The sequence below is a fragment of the Phytophthora parasitica genome (genome assembly GCF_000247585.1).
Source record: "Phytophthora parasitica INRA-310 unplaced genomic scaffold supercont2.60, whole genome shotgun sequence".
Classification (NCBI taxonomy): Eukaryota; Oomycota; class Peronosporomycetes; order Peronosporales; family Peronosporaceae; genus Phytophthora; species Phytophthora nicotianae.
Genome location: NW_008649046.1, coordinates 180,606 through 201,066, shown reverse-complemented (window position 1 = coordinate 201,066; position 20,461 = coordinate 180,606). Strand labels below are relative to the sequence as shown.

Below are 20,461 nucleotides of genomic sequence, written 5' to 3'. Positions count from 1 at the left end.
TACTGGCGCACAATGACAAGTACCAGCACATGCTTAAAAAAGTGTATCGTGAGCTGATGATCCTGGGACTAATCAGCTTCATCATCAAAATACTGACCGAAGTGGGAGGTATCGACGGCTACAGCGGCATCATGTTGGCGCTCCAAGTGTCTGACCTCATCATCTTCATCCTGGCGATCACTCTCGTCCTGCAAGCTATCAACGTGTTGCTACTTTTGCGTGGCTACAACAAGCGAACGGATCGAGCTGAGCTCATCACAACCCAAGACTTAGTCGACGGTTTAGATAAACCATCAAAGGAGAATTTGTTCAAGAAGGACGTCGTGAAGCACCGACTACTGCGGCATCTCTTCCTTCGTCGATTCGGTCTCCCCCAGCTCTTCCCCTTTTCCAAGTATCTTCGACGTGCACAGGCGAACAACATTGTGCACATGATAGAAGTCGAGCCATCAATGTGGCTGTTACTGCTCGGAATGGCATGGGCGTTCTCCGCCGTCGTCCAAATCCTCGAAGACTATGACGTGGAGGTGCGCTACGAACTCATTGAAACGCTCATGGCGTTTGCTTGGGTTTTGGTGCTGTTTCACATCCTAGTGATGCTCTACTTCCGTTTCTGCGTGCATCGGTTGTTGGCCATTGCCGGGTACAATAAGGACAAACGTGCCCTGGCGGACAGTCTCAATACCGTCGCTGACGAAGAGGCCAATGCGTGGCACAATGAAGCTGCAGAGAGCGCGTTAGACATGATGAACCGAATCCAGGCTCAACATGAAGAAATGGAGCACGAACGCAAGGCGCAACGACGAGGTTTACTCATGGGAGACGAAGGATTTCAGCTCGTTGCTACGTTCTTTCGGAACGTCTTTCGCGTCATGTGCTGCAAAAAGCGCTCCGCACCTCGACAAGATGGCGTGGTCTCTGGAACGCCGGAGATTCGTCTGCCCTTTTATTCGAGGAAAGCGTGGCATGTCGTGGTCATGTTCCTGACGATCTTGAATGGGTTCTTCGTTGCTCTACTAGTCATGGGCGCAGTGTACAGTTTTGACGAGATCTACGACCAGGTTGGCATCGTACCGGTGGTCTTGATCCCGGTTCCATTTATCCTCAACGGGCTGTTCTTCATCAAGACGATTTTCCGAGACTTTGTGCTGATCTCTAGTATCCTTCGCATTGATGCCAGCACTCTAGGAGAAGTCGTGGGTCACTTCAGTGAGATCGTGGAGCTGCGATCCGAGTTCGCGACTTCGCTGCTTCAAAGTTTGAAGGGAAGTGGACACTCGATCGCAGACTTGGACAAGTCACTACAGTCGCACGATCTACATAGGACCGGGTTTATCGATGTTGACAAGCTACGCACAGTACTGGCCTCGGTCGGGTTCCAGTTGACGAGGTTCAGGCTTAATAGTGTCGTAAAGCTGCTGTTTGAGCTGCGAGGAACTAGCGTCGAGTATGCTCAATTGGTGCAGCTTGTGACGCTGATCCAGCAAGAGCATTGTATTGAAGATGGTTTCCATCCTAGTCTTCAGCGGACGATGACCTCTTTTGACGATTTGGAGCGACAAGATGGCACACGATCGAACCGCCGCCATTTGCCGCTTCTTGCCCAGTCCAGCCTAGCGCCAGAACCTGGTCCAAGTGATTTTGTCTACGTGAACGTAAGCACTCCACTAGGACGAGCACCGGGAGTGCCACCATTTGCAGATGATAGTGTCGGACGGCAGCCAACCCTACAGCGAAGCTTATCCAGGCAGTTTAGCGGATCAAGTTCACGAGTGCTCCACGACGTCTACAACTTGCAATTTTCACTCCCACCCGCAGACTCGACGTCCGACAGCGCCTTCTCCGGACGGTGAAACATCTACTCGTAGTAACGCCCTATTCAATCGCATGTAGAACACATTCTTCTGTATCGAGGTTATGGAATTAGTTGTGTTGCCATCTAACGATCAAGTGCGAAGTTTTGACCCGCACAATGAACAACTCAGATACGGCTTTTTAAGATCCAAGGAGCATATCGGATCTATGCCCACTATGACGATGCAATCCGACCGACATTTGCCTATAGTTGGCCTATAACATGTTAAACCAGTCCTATTCCATCAACAATGACGCCCTCAAATTTCTAGCGGCTCGTATCGAAAGGCTCCGCGACGTTTCACAGCAAAATTTGCGACGTGTGAAGTTGAAGTGACAATCTTAAGATACTGGCTGCTCTCTATGGACTTCACTGTGTTTGATTCCTCCCACTTCAGATTTTGCTCGAATCTCGTCAAAAGATCTTCCGACCAAATCCGCAATATGCCGGGGTTGACTTCCGCCGCGTCGGTTAGCGCCCTGGAGCTGGGGTCCAAGGGCAGCTGGGAGAACCTGAAGAAGGCCGATGGTCTCAAAGACCGAGCCAGCACTGTGCACGACCTCAAGTACTACGTTGAAGAGCAAAAGCGTCTGTACCAGGAACTTCCCTTCCGCGTACTACCGGGCATGCGTCGCCGGTCTTTCCGTAGCGAACGAGAGTTCCCACAGCTGCGTCCACGCAGCTCCTGGGCCAATCTATCTCGACTTATCAAGAAGGTGCGATACACTTTATCCTTAGTAAAAAAAATTACTATAACTAACCTTTTTCATATTGTTAACCAGCATGGGGACCAGAAGCCGTTGCTTGAGGAGGAAGTGGAGCCTGGGTACACGTATCCGTTGCTGTTGTCCTGCATGGTGGCCGTCGTTAGCGCCTTCCAGTATGGCTACAACACGGCTGTGACGGGCGCAATGAACCCCGCCGTGGTGTTTCCTGGCCACTCGGACATGCTGTGGGCTCTGTGTGTCTCAAGTTTCGCAGTCGGCGGACCTATCGGCTCCCTCGCTGGAGGCCAATTGAGCGGCCAACTCGGTCGCAAGAGGACGATGCTCGCCAACTCCTGCCTCTTCCTCGTATCCGGCGTTGTCATGGCTTTTGCAATCAACATGTACATGCTGATTATCGGTCGATTCCTCGTTGGAATCGCGTCGGGCACAGCGACAGTTGTGGTCCCGCTGTATCTCGGCGAACTGGCGCCACCCAATCTCCGTGGAGCCCTTGGAACAACGTACCAATTGGCAATGGTGATTGGTATTTTGGCCACAGATATCCTGGCTTTCGGCTTTGCTGGAGAGAGTCAAAGCCTCACACACCCGGGATGGCGCCTCATGTTTGGGTTCGCTGGGATCCTTGGAGTCTTTCAAATTCTATTGACCCCACTACTGATTGAAAGTCCACGTTGGTTGTTGAACAATGGCGAAGAAAAAGAAGCTGAGCACACTTTGCGTCGTCTGCGTCAGACTGACGACGTGTTCGATGAGATCGACAGTATTTCTGCTGCCAGTTTCAGCGAATCTGGCGATGTCCAGGGCGTGGGAGAAGTTTTACGTGATAAGAGTATCCGTTTGCCTCTTCTGGTCGCTGTGGTGCTGCAGTGCGCTCAGCAGTTGAGCGGTATCAACGCTGTCATGTTCTACGCGAGCTCGTTCTTCCAGAATGCTGGGCTGGAGAACCCACTGGTTGGGATCACGCTGGTTTACATTGTAAATGTATTGGCGACGGTTGTTGCGCTTATGCTAATGGACTCGGCTGGACGCCGTCCACTGTTATTGTGGTCTACCATGGGAATGCTCGTGTCGAGTGGAATTTTGACTGTCGGGCTGCTGGATTTACTGCCATTCGGAAGTCTCTTCAGCGTGGGCGGCGTCATGAGTTTCGTGTGGTTCTTTGAGATCGGACTAGGTCCAATCCCATGGCTGATTGCGGCCGAGATGTTCCCTGCCAAGTCGCGTACAACGGCTACTTCGATCGCCACGATGGTCAACTGGTTGGGATTATTCATCATTGGTATCTTCTTCCCGACTATGCAGGGAGCTCTGGGCGACTACATCTTCGTTCCATTTGCCTTTCTACTGGGCTTGGCGCTTGTATTTTCATTCAAATACGTGCCAGAGACGAAGGGCAAGACTGTGGACGAGATCCAAGACGAACTCAACGCACAGTAGCGTAGAGAACGATGACAGTGCAAAACTTTTTTTTTTCTTAACATTTCAATTGCATACCTTATGATTTTTTCTAGTCCCCAGATATCATTTCCACACCAGCGATCATACCAGCGTCAGAGTGACCGAGAATATGACAGTGTGCCGCCACAATACCGGTATAGTCTTCCGGTCGGAACCGGATGGTCACGTTACCGGGAGTGGGGACGGAGATGACGTCGCGCCAGTCGCCGATCTCGTAGTCGACGCCGTGGCCGTGACTCATGTCCACAATCTGGAAAGCGTTCGTGTGCAAGTGGAACGGGTGGTTCTTGAGTGTCACTTCGCCGCTCTCGTCTCTTTTGTTAATGATGACCCACTCCTGTACCCGACCGAGGGGCATCGTTCGGATGCTACTGCCGTCGAATAGTGCGTGGTTGATGTAGTACGGTTTGTAGTAGAATCCGTCCTTCATCTCCGGGTCTCCCATTGTAAACTCGAACTCAAACGGGAGCGGATCCATCGCGGCACGGTCTTCCGCTGACAGGTCAAGTAGACTTGTGGAAGGTCCATAGAGCTCTGAGGGAGGAGGCACAGCTGTGATAACGGGCTCATCTAGTGACTCGCCTTGAACGTGAATGAAAGCCAAGACACCCGAGTAAAGATCCGAGTGGTTGCCCATAAATCCGTGCAGTTTTGGGTCCTTGACAGATTGAATCGGGCGTAGCATCTCAGGGCCGTTCTCTGCGGAAGGCTCGCAGTTTAAAACGACGTCAACTCGAGCACCAGGCAAGAGGATCACCGTCTTCATTGGGCGTGGCTTCGGCATGTAAAGACCGTCACTGGCAGCCAACATAATGGAGCAGCCGGGCACCTGCACTTCTAATGAGGCGACACCGCCAGCATGTAATATTCGGAGTAGGACGTTTTCGTGCGGACGCACTTGGATCTTCGGCATATACTCTCCATTGACGGAGAAATACTGGGCGATAGGCGGGATCTGAGGTTTCTCCTCGGACGAGTCCATTTCTTGCAGTAGTTCCTTGGATAACTTGGCATTTCTAATGGGACGCTCAGTCTCCTGTACGTCCGGGTAGAGCTTGCGCACCTGTGCGTCCAGCTTGGCTTTGCCCGTGTACATGAGCTGCATGTCCAGTGTACTGCGCGACGCCTTGGACGCTTCCACCAGCGACGTCATTATGCCTCCAGTGAACTTGAATTCCTGAAGTACCAGAACATGTCGCTGCTTAATAGCCGCGTACTCTGCCGGCACAGTCGTCGGGTCATCTTCCACGACAATAGGGCCCACCATCCCTCCGCCCATTTGCAGGAATACAGAGCCGTGGAAGTGCGGGTGGTAGTGGAATAGACCTCTCGGATGGTTCAATGGCACGTGCAGGTGGGTGTCTGCGCTCTCCCCAGGGGCCACAATTCGGAACACGTTGTCTTCGGTTCCTGTGGGGTCCACGTGCATCCCGTGGAAGTGAAGATTAGTGTTGTTGGGCTCGTGCATTGTGTTGGGTGTCCACTCTCCAGCCACGTTAGGTGCTAAGTTGTTGACCAGGTGGATGTTCAATACGTCGCCTGGTTTCAAGACCAGCATCGGACCAGGAACGCTGTCCTCGTACGCGCGTGTGTAGAAAGCGATAGGCCCGTTATCCACGAGCTTCTCAGCTACAGTGATGGTCGTGTTGAGCTCTCCATTGACTGACGCTCTCGTCTCGAGAGTCGGTAGCTCCGGAAGTTGCTCCAGCACCTGGTTCAGCAGCTCCAGACGAGGGGAAGCAAGCCCCGTAGCCGTACGCAGACTCTGGTTTCGCTCCTTGTGTACGTAGGACACGAGCAGTAGTATGATGATACCCACGCCCACCACAAAGGTGCAAGCCACGTTGCGACGCAAGCGTAGCGTTTGAGTTTGGAGCTGGCGCGCTCCTCTCCGAAGGAACACGTCGCTGTCCTTGGCTTCCTCCTCTGGGTCTTCAGCCGCCGCGTTTTCGTCGCTTGGACGCTTGGACTCGCAGAATACGCCAGTGCCGTAGCTGTTATTGCGCGGGGAGCGTGGTGCCGCGCGCTTGCGGCTACCGTCGGCGCCAGGGATGGCCATCGGTCCGATCAGTGAAATCTATCAGTGCACATGGAAACGTCAAGAGCTTCGAGTCGGTAGCCGGTCTGTAGCCAATCAGACGGCGGTATGCTGATATGCATACCGCCGTCTCGATATCTGTAATTTGCCCAAAATTGGGTGCAAAATCCATTAGAAACGCATTTCTATCCTTCCCATTAAAAGTGTGGACCACATAACGGACGTGATGCTGTTACGTGGGTGCGAAAAATGGCGTGCCTGGCAAGATGATCAGTGCACCAAAGCTAAGGAAGAAATAAATTCCCAGGCTAGATGACCATCAAATAATGCGCACAATGTTTGTCTGTTAAATATCAAAACCTGTAGGAGGCTCCTTTATAATCCACACCCTCGTGCCACTCGACTGCAAAGCTTGCCTATCATTCCATCGTCCCGTTCTCAGCTGAAGAACGACTCGCCAGTCTGTTCCGACAAGAAGCGCTTGACCAGGGCCGGGATAATGTGGTAGCCACGCAGAGACCTCGGGCAGCACGTGTAGCCCTCGCGTGCCATGTAGACCAACTCGTTGATAAAGGAGCTCAGAATATACTTCCGCTCCTCGGTGGTGGTCGTGAACTTGACCTTGAGACTAGGTTTGCACGGCGTCACATGCAGGAAATCCAGCAGGCTACTGCAATACGCGCATGTCTTACGCTTGGGGTGGTGTTTGCGCGCAATGTGCGCCACGTTCGAGCGGAGTCTTGCGAAGCTCGAATATCGCTGCTCAATCTGGTAGTCCGGGCCCCTGTCCTCCGGTTCGCGGTCTGCCAACCACTTGTGCGGGTCCAGCTGTCCAGCCGATAGCTTGCGGCGGCTACTGCGTGTCGACGGCAGTCCCTTTTGCTGGCGGTATCGGTACACGTCCAACACGAAGTAAATGGCCCCCTCCTCGCGCTCGATCACCTCGTGGATGCCGATGAACTCAATGCGCGAAAGGAACAGACGGATCTCCGTGGCACGTGACACTTGCTCTGGGTAAATCATCACGGGCGCCAGCTCCAGTTCGCGCAGCATCAGAATCTCCGACGCCAACGGAGTCAACAGCTTCGCGGTCGTTGACGCTGTCGTAGTTGTGACTTTTTCGTCCTTGCTGGTGCTCGAAGTTGCTGCGGCAGGCCCCAAGGCGGCTCTCAACGCTGTCACATCCAGCTCGCCTTCGTCCTCCTCGCCAAGCTTCGCCATTGCAAACTTCACCTTGATCTCCGCTGGCTGAAACTGAAGTGATCTGTGCTGATGGAACGGAACTTGCCTGATACCGGCATTGAGGCGTAATCATTCAATGTCTCATCTTTATGATACCTCCTATAAAACATAAACTTCAAACACAACAAAATATGTATTTTTGCGTTTGAATGCAAAGCTGATTGAGTACTGTAACGTTATAAGAAGGATCTGTGATTACCAATATCTTCATATCGCGATTATTGTGTGGGTTCTTTTTTCAGAATACCGGTTTGATCAGGTATATGGACCCAACTGCAATCCGATTCAGAACTCGAGGGGCTAAGTATCAAGCCGGTGTGGTTCTAATATCAAGCTGATATCGGGTATCGGTGTCGATGCTTTGCTAGCGATTCCGAGCTCTGTATTGCAAGAGAGAGCTGCAGACATGTTGGGACATCTACTGTACCTTGTTGACTATTCTGTTGCCTTTACGTCATCTTCCTTCCATCCGCACTGTGCTCTCACGTCGGGAATACCGTTGATTAACCGGTATGAGCTGGCGATAAATAATACATGTAACAGCAAAGTTGCCTGCAACCTGTCGGCTTCGTCCGTTTTCAAAATTCTAATCACTCACCGAGCTTCTAGCGTCAAGGCAATCCAGAGTTGCTCGAATTCCTTTGTCGACCACTTATTCTCGTGCGTGAGCCTCACGACAATCATAGTGAGAAAATGAATTTGAAAACGAAAGCTCCCTTCCTGTTGAGGACGTGCGTATGAGAAGACTCCTCTCGTTTGAGGCTTCCATCGTCGCCTGTGCTGTGATGATATGTATGCCAATTGGCTCGGCTCAGCGGTGTCAACATGTACCGGTTTTTCAAACCCACTGACAACCACCAACAGGAACGGAAGCGTTTTGGGTGCACGACGAGTATCTCGCAGATGAAGAGAATATGAATATTCATATTCAACAGCACGACTTGCAAAACTTCGGCTTCTTTTGCCTTGAAAACAAGCCGCTTTGTGGACTGAATTAGTGAACTACTAGTAGGAACCATCTGAGGTTCCTGTCAGCTTGACTCAAGCCTTGACCTGGAGTCAGACTCTGACTTCAGGAAGGGGTCTGAGTCAGACCCCTTCCTTGCGCGGTACTTCAGCCCATCGGCAGATCCTATCCAGGCATGGACGCACTACCGCAGTACGTCACGCAGCGCCCAGCCTCGACTCCTGACGGTCAATGGCGTCACGCCACGCACTTGTCGAAGCGATCGACGTGGGCAACACCCGAACGTCTCTTTTAGACTCGCTCATGCGGTGCAGCGCCATTCGTTGGTCACGGACCGTGTAACGGATCCCTATTCAGTCGTGAATTCGCCAGCTCCCCCACACACAGTCGAAGCAACCATCATGAAGCCGCAGGACAGCTACACCGTCCCAAAGACGCAGACCGCCGTCATGTACGAGGCTAACAACGCGCCACTCCAGGTGCGCGAGGGCTGGCCGGTTGTCCAACCCCAGGATCTAAAGCCGGGTGAAGTTCTCATCCGCATCGCTTACACGGGTGTATGCCACTCAGACCTGTCGGTCTGGGAAGGCGAGGGTCCTCCGCTCCCCAAACCGTTCCCCATGGTCGCTGGCCACGAAGGTACCGGCTACATCGCTGCTATTGGTGAGCACACGCGCACCAACCTCAAGATCGGCGACGCTGTCGGTGTCAAGTGGCTTGCACACACCTGTCTGGGCTGTGAGGACTGCCGTAAGGGTCACGAGACAACCTGCGCTTCAGCTGGCGTGCACGGCCTGACTTGCCATGGTTCATTCCAGCAGTGGTGCGTGTCGTTCGCCGACCACGTGACTCCGATCCCATCGGGTCTGGACCTGGCTGCTGCTGCGCCGATCTTGTGTGCCGGTATGACGGTGTACAAGGCACTAAAGCAGATCGGCGGCTCGCCGGGTGAGTACGTGGTGATTCCGGGAGCCGGCGGCGGTCTGGGCCACTTGGCGTGCCAGTACGCCCGCGCCATGGGCTACAAGGTGGTGGCTATCGACACGGGTGACGACAAGCGCAAGTTGATCGAGTCGTACGGCATCAAGAGCTTCATCGACTTCAAGGAGGGCGATGTGATCGAGAAGGTCCGCGTTGCTACAGGTGGCCGCGGTGGTCACGCTGTTATCGTCGTGGCCGACTCGACCGCCGCTTACAAGGATGCTCTGATGTTCCTGCGTCCGCACGGCACGCTTGTTGCTGTCGGTGTCCCCACGGGCGCCGCTATCATTGCTCCCGTTAGTATGATCATCCCGTTCGAGTTCCGCATCATCGGCTCGTACGTCGCCAGCCGCCAAGACGCCATCGAGGCCCTGGACATGGTGGTTGAGGGCCACGTCAAGACTACGTTTACAGTGGAGCCGCTCAAGAACCTGCCGGACGTGTTCGAGCGTATGAAAGCCGGCCAGCTCCGCAGTCGCGTTGTGCTGGACTGCGAGTAAGTGTTGAGTTTAGAGAAGATATAGTTGCGCAGAAGATGTCAAATGAAAATCACTCGTCGTTAGTTTTTTTAAAATACTCTTCCGAGGGTGATCCATTCTAACTCTTTCGACGTGTACACCTCAAGCGAACAATGAGGATATTTACTACTTGTGCACGATGTTGGAACGTGCGCGAAGAGCTCGAGGGCCCATTGTGGTCTGTTGGGCAACTTTGAACATCACGTGCTTGTGGATGAACCAAGGAAGAGGCGTGTTAGAGCCACGCAAAATATACTGGCAATCTGTATTCGCCAAGTTGAAGCTCGTCGGTCACCATGCAAGATGAAAGCTCTCGCGCAGGAAACACAGCGAAGTGAACCTCACTGACGAGGGCCTCGTCTGGCGTGACTTCCCGCGTGTCGATTCTCTCGACGCTGGCAGCGAGGTCCAGCATGGATCACTTACCTGGCCAATCCTCTCCGATCTCACTCTGCAATCTGCCAGTCCAGTGCTAAGGTGTGAGTGTTGATTGCCATGCTTCGTGTTGTCTCCCGTCTCGCTCAACCGTCCCGACGTGTGACGCAAGTCGCGGCCAAGTCCTTCGTCGGATCCGCATCCTGCCACGGCCTGCAGTGTCGTTGCGGCTCGTGCGCTAGGAATCAATGGCGCCACTTCTCGGTGCAATCGCAGCCGCACTACGACATCCCCAAGACGCAGACGGCCATTATGTATGAGTCTGAAGGAGCTCCGCTTCAAGTCCGCACGGACTGGCCGGTGGTGCAGCCGGAAGACCTTCAAGCCGGCGAAATCCTGGTGCGCATGGCCTACAGCGGCGTGTGTCACTCGGACGTGATCATCTGGGAGGGTGGAGGTGCTCCTGTTGGCAAGAAGATGCCGCTGGTCGGCGGCCACGAAGGCACGGGCTACGTCGCAGCTATCGCCGAGAACACCAAGACAAATCTCAAGGTCGGTGACCCCGTGGGCGTCAAGTGGCTGGCGCACTCGTGTCTCGGCTGCGAAGATTGCCGTAAGGGCCACGAGACCACGTGCGAGAGCGTCATCATGCACGGATATACGATCGACGGCTCATTCCAGCAGTGGTGCGTCTCCTACGCAGACCACGTCACGCCGATCCCAAAGGGCTATGACATGGCAGCCGCTGCGCCGCTACTGTGTGCCGGTGTGACGGTGTACTCAGCGCTTAAGGAGATTGGAGGTGCTCCAGGGGAGTACGTCGTGATCCCCGGCGCCGGTGGAGGCTTGGGTCATCTGGCTTGCCAGTACGCTCGATCGATGGGTTATAAAGTCATTGCTATCGATTCGGGCGACGACAAGCGTAAGCTTCTGGAGGGCTACGGTGTTAAGCATTTCATCGACTTCAAGGACGGCGACGTGGTCGGACAGGTTAAGGCGATCACGGGACGCGGAGCTCATTGCGCTTGTGTGGTGGCCGACACTGAGTCTTCGTACCAGGATGCACTGCAGTACATTCGTCCGCATGGCACCGTGCTGATGGTGGGCGTACCCAAAGGTGGCTTGCTGCCGGTGCCGATTGAACCGACCGTGGCCTTCGCGCACCGCATCATTGGTACCAACGTGGGCAACCGTCAGGACTCCATCGAAACGGTGAACATCGCTGCCGACGGAGCGGTGGAGACGTTCTATAACGTCGAGCCGCTCACGAACCTGCCCGACGTGTTCAAGCGGATGAAAGCCGGCACGCTGTTCGGCCGCACTGTGCTGGACTGCGAGTGATTGAGTATGTTAGTGTTTGTGGGCGTAGCCAGAAGCCTCTGCGTGGAGAAGTAGGAGAGTCGTCACGTTTTGATAAAAGTCGCTTTTACTAGTTGAAGAGTGGATACATTTAAAGCTGTTGCTTTGCTAGCCGATACGGCAGCCTCTGCACTACACTGCAGCATCGCACTTGAACTCGCGGAGCCGCTGGATGGCAAATGCTTGAAGCGCTGTTGAAGAACGCTTCAACACATGGGAGATAACTGCTGGCAAACTCGAGCATCGCGTTATCCTCGCGTTATTTCGCTTCAACATGAAGCTTGAAGGAGCAAATCCGGTGATCCATACCCGCTGCCACGCACGAGCTGCCCCACACTCTGCACTGGTACTCGAGCCGGTATCCTGCGGTAGTGATGAGTGCGGACGTCAACAATTGCTGGCTCCCCGTTCGTGACCGCCGGCAGGGGAGCGTCATTGTCGAAATCGCCATCAGCAGCACAAGCAAGACGAAATGCTGCGCGCCGTCACCCGCTTCGCAAAACCATCCAGACGCGCTGCCCAATTTGCTAGCAAGTCGTTTGTCGGAGTATTTTCAGGTCACGGCGTGCAATGCGGATGCGCGAACTGCGGGCGTCAAGCCGTTCGATCGTTTTCAGTGAAGTCCCAGACAAGCTACGACATCCCCAAGACGCAGACCGCCGTCATGTATGAGGCGGACAACGCGCCGCTCCAGGTGCGCGAGGACTGGCCTGTCGTACAGCCGGAGGATCTTAAATCGGGTGAGGTTCTCGTCCGTATTGCGTACACGGGCGTGTGTCACTCGGATCTGTCGGTCTGGGAAGGCGAAGGTCCTCCTCTGCCCAAGCAGTTCCCAATGATCGGCGGCCACGAAGGTGTCGGATACGTCGCTGCTGTCGGTGCGAACACCAAGACGAAGCTCAAAGTGGGTGACGCTGTGGGAGTCAAATGGCTTGCTCACACCTGTCTCGGCTGTGAGGATTGTCGTAAAGGCTACGAGACCACCTGTGGTGAGGCCGGCGTACACGGTTTGACCTGTCACGGCACGTTCCAGCAGTGGTGCGTGTCGTTCGCAGACCACGTGACTCCAATCCCGAAGACTCTGGATCTGGCATCAGCCGCCCCTATCCTGTGCGCCGGTATGACGGTGTACAAGGCACTGAAGCAGATCGGCGGGTCGCCGGGTGAGTACGTGGTGATTCCGGGAGCCGGCGGCGGTCTGGGTCACTTGGCTTGTCAGTATGCACGTGCTATGGGCTACAAGGTGGTGGCTATCGACTCTGGTGATGACAAGCGCAAGCTAATTGAATCGTACGGCATCAAGGACTTTATCGACTTTAACGACGGAAACGTCATCGAACAGGTCCGTGCTGCTACGGGTGGCCGCGGTGGTCACGCGGTTATTGTCGTTGCTGGTTCCAAGGATGCATACAAGGACCCGCTCATGTTCCTACGTCCTCGCGGCACTCTGGTTGCGGTGGGTGTCCCCAAAGACACGGCCGTCGTGGCTCCTGTTGAGCCGTTGATCCCGCTGGAATTCCGCATCGTCGGCTCCTACGTGGGCAGCCGTCAAGACGCAATCGAGGCCATCGATCTCGCTGCCGACGGTCTAGTCAAGAGCTCGTACACTGTCGAACCGCTGAAAAATCTACCGGACGTCTTCGAGCGAATGCACGCCGGCAAGCTGCGAGGCCGCGTGGTGCTGAACTGTGACTAAGTCTATTATGTTATAGGTCACCTTGCAGCTCCTTAGCACGCTCTAGTATAGCAGACGCGATGCCAGCACGCCTTGCCGTCTCAATAGCGACGCTGTCACTCGCTACTCCGTCTTTCAACACGTAATGGAATGTCACCACGTCTTCAACCTCCACGTTCGCGTCTGCCTCGTCCTGTTCGTAGAAGTGATACTCCAATTGTTTTGTCTGGCATTTATCGCCTAAAAGAGCTTGCAACTTGTGAATCGCTGCAGTAAGATGCGTGGCAAACACTACAAGGCATCCGACAGTCTTACTAAGGTACATCATCTGAGCCACAGCCACAGCTTCAGCGTACTGAGCTGCCATTCCAAAGCCGATTTCGTCGATAAGAACAAGTGACCTCTTCGTAGCATTGCGCGAGATCGTACCCAATGCTGTTAGCTCTGACGAGCATGACGAACCACAATTAATAGTGCTGCGATGCATGAGCGTGTAGACCCCGTCGAACACGGATAACCGCACACTTGACGCGGGAACAAAAGACCCAATTTGAGCGAGGATCACCACAAGCGCACACATGCGAAGCAGACTGGTCTTGCCTCCCATGTTGGGACCCGATACAACCATCAAAGACCCAAGACTACTTGACAGCAGGACAGAATTGCTGATGTAGGACGATCCGTCTAACAACATTTCAATAATCGGATGACGTCCATCGATGATCTCCAATATGCTGTTACCATCCACAAACTGAGGCTTAGTGTAGTTAGGATAACTCTGAGCCACCGTAGCGAGTGAGCACAGCGCATCAAGGTTCGCTAGAATGTCCACACAGGCCATTCCAGTCACGTACACTTGAGCGTCCACCTGATTGACAAATCGTCTCCATAATGCTCGAACCAGTTGTTCTTTCTGTTCTTTCACAAACTCTTCTTGTACGTGAAGCTGGATGATCTGTCTCGGGTGAAATCGGACGATCTTCTTGGTGGAGTTCACTACCAGCCATGTTTGAGGCACCTCGTGCAGATCTGTACGCTTCACTTCGATCAGGTGGTGAATGTCGCTCAACGAGCCTCCTCTGAACGTAGTGAACTCTAGCAACGGGTCCTTGAGAATACTTCTGCAAGTCACCAACATCGCGTCGTATTCTCGAGCGAGAGTCTCGAGCTCTCGCGTCAACTCTCGATACTTTCGAGCTTGCGATGGGTGTCTGCACAGAAGCCTCTGAATGGTATTCTCGACGTCATTTTGCCTTGCACGTTTGACATCCACCTCGTCAAGAAGAGGCGTAAGACGAGCTTGTAGCGCTGGATAGCCCTCTAAAAGCTTTTCCAGAGTGGATTGGTCTTCAATTGTAGCGGACGAGAACATTGCTTTGAGTCCGTTGATATGCCCCTCGAGATCCTTCAGAATCTGAAGCGCACCGACGGCTTGACTGGGTGTTGCCTTTCCTAAATGAACTTGCTGTAGGTATTTCAGCAGATGCTTGCTGCGAGGTAAAATGGCCGTCGTCAGCTCCTCGTATGCCAGTCGGTGCGGTAGGGATTCCGTTGATAGCGATCCAGGTGGGAACGCCAAACGCTCGATCGTCTTTTGACGTGCCATGATCTCTTGTATATCGACTAATGGAGAATGGATCCAATCACGGAGTTTCCTTGCACCACCATTGGTTTTAGTGTGGTTTAGTATCGACAAGAGCGAGCCAACGCCGCGCTTAGTAGTCTACAACAACAACAAAAATCTTGTTAGAATTTCATACAATTCAGCGTGTAGAATAGAGTAGCCTTACCGAGTTGACGAATAGATCGAGATCTCGATGCGCTTCGGTTGGAAGGTGAAATAGTCCCAAAAACGTCGACGTTGGACTGGATAAGCTGGTGTAGTTGGGTGCAATGAGCGTCTTCACAACGTCGAGTGAAGAGAGATATTGCCACATTCCTCCAAAGCAGGATACGCACAATTTCGGCAGACTTGGGTAGACAACAGCACTAGTGTACTCCGCCTCAGCTTCATGAAAAACGCGCGTGAAAGTCTCCTTAGCAACCGAGTAGTCGAAATACTTGTTAGGTATCCTTTCCACTCGAATACAGGGTTTCAGATCGGTTATAGTAGAGGTCTCGCTTGAGAAGGTAACTGGGTCACTTTGAGTTACCACAAAGCTCTCCAGTACTTGCTCAGTGTACGCACTGAGGCGACCTGATGGTAGAACGAATTCCACTGGATCAAGCATTTCTAACGTCCGCTGTAAGCGTTGTCGTTTTCCATCTGAATAGTTAATACCACAAAACCATATCAGCTACGATACCGGCGAAGCAAACGCTTATTTCTTCGCACCATCTTCGAATTCGTCAAACTTGGTCTCTCCTGTATGAACGTCGTGCATGAAAACTCCAATACGAACATCTTCTGAGAAGGCCTATATGTGTGTTATTTAACCACAAGCTCAAACTCATATCGATACATCAGAGTATACATGTATCACGCACCTGGGTTCTTTTCGTGTCTTCATCAACCTCGTGCATTGACTGCGAAAAGAAAGGTTTCGCATGTATCGTTTCTTCCACAACACAGGCAATAAACCGCGCTCTTGTGTCTTCTTCGTCGCTATCATCTCCATTGTCCTCCACCTCTGGAATCGTAGCTCGAGTGTAAATTTCGCTCACGCATCTGCAATCCACCACATCTCATTAGCTGTTACTTAAGAAATAAATGGATTTTCGCCATCATTACCGTTCAAGAGGTTTGCGTTGAGCACCCGGAGCTTTGTTAGCTGCTCTCATAGCGACCGAGTCCACCTGCTTCACAACGCCAACTTTAAATCCCGCATGAACCAAGCGTCGAGCGTGAAACAGCGTCCGATGCACAGGCACCGACGCCTCCAAGAAGTTTTTATGCTGCTGAGCTCGAATGTCCAGCACAGCAGCAGCATTCTGAAAAGAAAATAATAACATTTATTTGAACCATGAGATTCGTATCACTAATGACTGTAGATACCTCGGCATCTTTGCCAAAAATGCGCATGCGATAGCCACATTCGAACAGCAGCAGCGTATCTGGGTACGCCTTTCGCAGTCCCACGACCTGCTTCTCCATGGACGTTAGAGATGGTTGTGGCGGGGTCGAGGCTGTAGTTTCCTCTGTACTGACTTCTCGCTGCTTGCGTTTGCGGGACCGTAGTGAGGTTAAGACGGAGCGCTGCGCTCTATCATGGTCATCACTTGAGGATCGCCGAGGTGGCCGTCGCGGGTCCGCACCATTGCCAAAATACTTGGAGTTGCGCATGCTGGAAAGTGTGCTAGCGTCTCCTACAGGTTTAACTATACCACGCTATGATTGGCTGCTGTCGCAGGATAGCCTAACGATACCGGTCTCAAAACAGTATCGCCTTTTTTTCGCTTGGCGAAGTGCGTCAGCTTCAACGCCTCACAATTTGAATTTGCGTTTGGCCAACAAGTTTGTAACAAGAGCAACAACGTGGAATCAACCCACATGGCCATATCCGACGACCTGGACGGCGAGTCTCGCCACAGTCTGAACATGGAGTTAGGGCGCCGCCTCTCGCAGTTCTCAGATAGCACCAAATTCGCCGTGAGTCTCAACCAGATCCAGCGTGTAGCTATCCGCGGCATGTACGACAGCCCCGAGCACGACGGCGCCACCATGTACGTGGTGGACGTATATTTGCAGCGATCGCAGAAGGGTCTGCCCTCTTCCAACTCAAGTGAAAGTGTGCGCGCACGCAAGCGGCGACTGCTACACGAGCAGGACGCGGAGAGGCCAGAGTGTCAAGTGCAGCACCGCTATTCGGACTTCCGCGCGCTGCGCGAGAAGATATGCGAAGTGGTGGATGTCAAGGACGACCAAATGCACCCAGTGTGGTGCTCGTACTGCAACCGCGTGCTGTGGCTAATGACGTTCGGCGGCTTCCCATCGCGCTTCCCCAACCGAGGAGTTGTTGCGACCTACACTGGATGGCATCGCTTGTTGACGCACAGCCGCAGACACAAGCTGGAGCATTTTATAAACGAGCTGCTGACTGCCGCCAAGGACGAGTCTTATCGCTACGGGAACACACAGTGCCAACGCTTCGTCACTGTCTCGCAGCTACTACAAGCCTTCCTTTTGGAGCCAAACGGGCAAACACTGTCGTGGTCGGGAGTGTTGACTCCGGCAGCAGGATAGACACGGATTACTACCGTCAGCATTTGACTTCAGACTACAATAATAATCATAATTCTCATGTTGCGTACATGTACTGCCTTGAGACAAAATCGAATGCAATGGAGCCATCGCCTGTGCGGCGTCTCTATGAAGAAAATTGGGTTGATCGCTTGCAGTAGACACTTGAATCAAAGAAGACGGGCTCAAACGCGGTTGCAGCTGCAAACACTGTAAGTGTAAAAGCACAATATTTGTCAAAGCTTTGTCGCCATCGCGATGTTTTATCTGGTGAGTGTTGATCTCGAAGCAAGACCAACACTCGCGGAGTAAACTGATTACGCTTATTCCAATCGTCGAAATATACCGGTTTTGGACCGAAAAGCAAAACCTATACTTTTTTTCTTACGTAAACCTGGATTGAAGCTCGTCGGTATTGGTCAAAAGTCGAGCATAAATCCGACTTCCGCCTGGCTCACTCCCATTATCAGGAGAGCTGTGGAGCACCAAGATGAGACCCGAGAGCGAAGGAAGCGATTCCTCCGACAGCGACGACACAGATCGACGCAGTCTCGATGCAGCCCTGGGCCAACGTCTTTCAAAACTCTCGAACAGTGCCAAGTTTGCCGTCTCGCTGAACCAAATTAGCCACGTGGTCATCCGAGAAGCGTATAACCGTGAGGAGCACGGTGCCATCGTAGTCGTCTACGTTGTGGACGTCTTCCTAATGGGAGTACAAAAGGGTTTGCCCTCGACCTCAGTACAGAGCTGGCACAAACTTACGTGGCGCCAGAAGCGTGAGAAGCAGAGCGAGCGTCCCGAATACCAAGTGGAACATCGCTACTCGGCCTTCAGGTTGCTTCGACAACGAATTCTAGACGTGGTAAGCGCCACTCCGCCCGATGTGGACCAAAACCATCCGCAATGTTGCCCCTACTGCAGTCGTGTGTTGTGGCTGGTCACAGCTCGAGACTTTCCGTCGCGCTATCCTAACGGAGGCGCTCTGGCAACCTACACTGGCTGGCGACAGCTGCTCATTCATTCGAGGAAGCATGGCTTGGAGAAATTTATCAATGAGCTGCTGACGGCGGCGAAAGACGTGTCGTATCGCTACAGCGCAAGTCAGTGTGAACGCTACGCGACTGTGTCGGGGATTTTGAACGATTTCTTTGCCGATCCACACTTACGAACTGCAGGGGGCTGGACAGCGCTGAGCTGCTGCTAGCTAAATTTTGCCAACTAGTCATCAGTTCTGATAGTACACAAAAAGCATCACATTTAGGTAACTGGCAAAATGCAGCAAGGGTTAAGATGAACTTGTCAGGAGCGAGAAGTACAAGGGGGTATTCTACGACGAGGGCGCCGTCACCATTTCTCCTCGGTGGCATAAGCGCAGCAGGTCAGCGCAAGTCGGCTATATACTGTATCGAGTGGCTGTGAAGTGGCATGCGCCAAGCGAACTCCTGTCGAGTCAAAGCCACAATCAGAATAAGCGCAAGTGATGACTCCAACGGGAAAGTGAGAGCCGGCGATGTCTTTGAAGCACGTCGGTGGCGTTGAACAATAGGGCGGATACTGCACTGCCGGGGTGTCTGCTACAGCGCGGCACCTCCATGTCGACAACCTGCTGGTCATTATGTTAGTCCCAGGGCGATTAAGCCACTCCTCGATACGTCGAGGTGATCAAGTGAGTTGAGTGTTCTTGTCAAGAACGTCTTGATCAGAGCGACAGGGCGTTGCCATCGTAATCATGCGACAGTGCGAGCACCCATCATGTGGCCCACACACCAAATGACATCTCTACAGCCTGCTCTACTAAAAGCAGTCACACTTATGCAGCTTGTAAGAGCAACAAACTTAGCACAAAGATGCTCTTATACCAGTCTCTATATCTATACAACTCCTTATTTGTGTTGGCTTCAACTAACGAGAATGACAGCCATTTGCAAACCCGCGCTGGACCACTCACGTTGCACTGATCGATCATTATAATGAGCCTACACCTTCCACCCAAACGCGATGCCAGTGTTGATTCCGAGAGCCTCGATGAATCTTCGCATGAGCTGAGCTCTTTCCGCCGACTCTCGCAGCTGTCTACGATTGCCAAGTCAGCCATGTCGCTCAACGAGATCTACAGCGTCGAGATCAGCAGTACTTACGAGAGCGAAGACGCCACAATCTATGTCGTCAATGTGTTCCTACGCACAACGCAAAAAGGTTTGCCCACTGTGGAGACACTAGACCAACGTCGTCGCCGCCTACGGCGGGAGTACAAGGGACTAACACCAGACTACCAGGTCGAGCACCGATATTCCGACTTTCGTGCTATGGTCAAGAGCATTTCGGATGTGGTAAATGATCACGACCATTTCCGCTTCTGCGCGTACTGTAGTCGCGTTGGCATCATCGAGTCTGCCGCGGGTTTCCCGCCTCGAGTCCCGAACCGCGGCCCTCTCGCGGCAGGCTGGCGGCAATTGCTGACGCGGATCCGGAAACACCGCCTCGAGCGCTTCATGAACCAGCTTCTCAAGGCTTCGAAGGATATGTCGTACCGTACCAGCGCTACCAGCCATTGCGGCCGGTTCCTGGTCGTTTCGCAGATTTTGAACAGCTTCCTCTCACAGCGTGAGGATGCAAAAGTATCGGATGTTGCTATCGAAGCAAGATAATATTTGCATACCACATTTGGCCACCGCATAAGCTCAATGACACTCAATTATTTGCTATGTCTCAGGTGAACTATTACTTGTTACTGTAGTTCGCTACTGATGGTGTTCATCACATCACAGCTTGGCGTCCGTCCTCTGCCACGCGCGTGCGGTCTTCTCCATCAGCAGTCGATGAACTCGCTCATTTTGCTCAGCATTTTGAAGTTTCCGCGGTATGTGCGAGAGACGAAGGTGATACATGTATGCACCGCCATCAACTCGCTGTGGTGATGAACACCCGCCGTGACGCACCGTTAGAACGATTTGCACTTCCTTTCAAACATGAGCTTCCCTCATTAACCAACACGCAACGATTCACGAGTTGCCAATAGCACCTCATGCCAACAACCAACCTTCAGCTTCGGTGTAAACGAACGTTAATTCTGCTTCTTGTCATC

At 53.0% G+C, this 20,461-nt stretch overlaps 11 protein-coding genes across 16 annotated transcripts; 8 read left to right on the top strand and 3 right to left on the bottom strand.

Moving 5' to 3' along the window:
• Window positions 1-29: 29 nt before the first annotated feature.
• PPTG_16689 (hypothetical protein) lies at window positions 30-1,923 on the top strand (the record flags this gene model as incomplete). Its single annotated transcript, XM_008914450.1, has 1 exon — window positions 30-1,923. One exon carries the CDS (start codon window positions 30-32, stop codon window positions 1,851-1,853), a length of 1,824 nt encoding a protein of 607 aa, XP_008912698.1. The 3' UTR covers window positions 1,854-1,923.
• Window positions 1,924-2,178: 255 nt separating this feature from the next.
• On the top strand, window positions 2,179-4,102 carry PPTG_16688 (hypothetical protein). Its single transcript, XM_008914449.1, has 2 exons — window positions 2,179-2,571; window positions 2,638-4,102. Exons 1-2 carry the CDS (start codon window positions 2,218-2,220, stop codon window positions 4,018-4,020), a joined length of 1,737 nt encoding a protein of 578 aa, XP_008912697.1. The 5' UTR covers window positions 2,179-2,217; the 3' UTR covers window positions 4,021-4,102.
• PPTG_16687 (hypothetical protein) lies at window positions 3,994-6,211 on the bottom strand. Its single transcript, XM_008914448.1, has one exon. It carries the CDS (start codon window positions 6,098-6,100, stop codon window positions 4,091-4,093), a length of 2,010 nt encoding a protein of 669 aa, XP_008912696.1. The 5' UTR covers window positions 6,101-6,211; the 3' UTR covers window positions 3,994-4,090.
• Window positions 6,203-7,363, bottom strand: PPTG_16686 (hypothetical protein). The gene has a single exon (XM_008914447.1). The coding sequence runs from the start codon at window positions 7,298-7,300 to the stop codon at window positions 6,518-6,520; it is 783 nt and encodes a 260-aa protein (XP_008912695.1). The 5' UTR covers window positions 7,301-7,363; the 3' UTR covers window positions 6,203-6,517.
• A 946-nt stretch (window positions 7,364-8,309) lies between these two features.
• On the top strand, window positions 8,310-9,832 carry PPTG_16685 (hypothetical protein). The gene has a single exon (XM_008914446.1). It carries the CDS (start codon window positions 8,690-8,692, stop codon window positions 9,767-9,769), a length of 1,080 nt encoding a protein of 359 aa, XP_008912694.1. The 5' UTR covers window positions 8,310-8,689; the 3' UTR covers window positions 9,770-9,832.
• Window positions 9,824-17,085, bottom strand: PPTG_16682 (hypothetical protein). 6 transcript variants are annotated; one of them, XM_008914438.1, is made up of 6 exons: window positions 16,192-17,085; window positions 15,928-16,127; window positions 15,684-15,864; window positions 15,532-15,613; window positions 14,987-15,462; window positions 9,824-14,919 (listed from the first exon to the last, which is right to left on the bottom strand). In XM_008914438.1, exons 1-6 carry the CDS (start codon window positions 16,477-16,479, stop codon window positions 13,228-13,230), a joined length of 2,919 nt encoding a protein of 972 aa, XP_008912686.1. In that variant the 5' UTR covers window positions 16,480-17,085; the 3' UTR covers window positions 9,824-13,227. The 6 variants fall into 6 exon arrangements, with proteins under 6 accessions (XP_008912686.1, XP_008912687.1, XP_008912689.1 ...); XM_008914439.1 differs by having other exon boundaries at window positions 15,928-17,085; XM_008914441.1 differs by having other exon boundaries at window positions 15,532-15,864.
• PPTG_16684 (hypothetical protein) lies at window positions 10,070-11,662 on the top strand. Its single transcript, XM_008914445.1, has one exon. It carries the CDS (start codon window positions 10,283-10,285, stop codon window positions 11,501-11,503), a length of 1,221 nt encoding a protein of 406 aa, XP_008912693.1. The 5' UTR covers window positions 10,070-10,282; the 3' UTR covers window positions 11,504-11,662.
• PPTG_16683 (hypothetical protein) lies at window positions 11,941-14,124 on the top strand. Its single transcript, XM_008914444.1, has one exon. The coding sequence runs from the start codon at window positions 11,994-11,996 to the stop codon at window positions 13,215-13,217; it is 1,224 nt and encodes a 407-aa protein (XP_008912692.1). The 5' UTR covers window positions 11,941-11,993; the 3' UTR covers window positions 13,218-14,124.
• PPTG_16681 (hypothetical protein) lies at window positions 16,289-17,498 on the top strand. The gene has a single exon (XM_008914437.1). The coding sequence runs from the start codon at window positions 16,687-16,689 to the stop codon at window positions 17,377-17,379; it is 693 nt and encodes a 230-aa protein (XP_008912685.1). The 5' UTR covers window positions 16,289-16,686; the 3' UTR covers window positions 17,380-17,498.
• Window positions 17,499-17,769: 271 nt separating this feature from the next.
• PPTG_16680 (hypothetical protein) lies at window positions 17,770-19,309 on the top strand. Its single transcript, XM_008914436.1, has one exon. The coding sequence runs from the start codon at window positions 17,867-17,869 to the stop codon at window positions 18,578-18,580; it is 714 nt and encodes a 237-aa protein (XP_008912684.1). The 5' UTR covers window positions 17,770-17,866; the 3' UTR covers window positions 18,581-19,309.
• On the top strand, window positions 19,307-20,235 carry PPTG_16679 (hypothetical protein). The gene has a single exon (XM_008914435.1). It carries the CDS (start codon window positions 19,347-19,349, stop codon window positions 20,022-20,024), a length of 678 nt encoding a protein of 225 aa, XP_008912683.1. The 5' UTR covers window positions 19,307-19,346; the 3' UTR covers window positions 20,025-20,235.
• The last annotated feature ends 226 nt before the right edge of the window (window positions 20,236-20,461 follow it).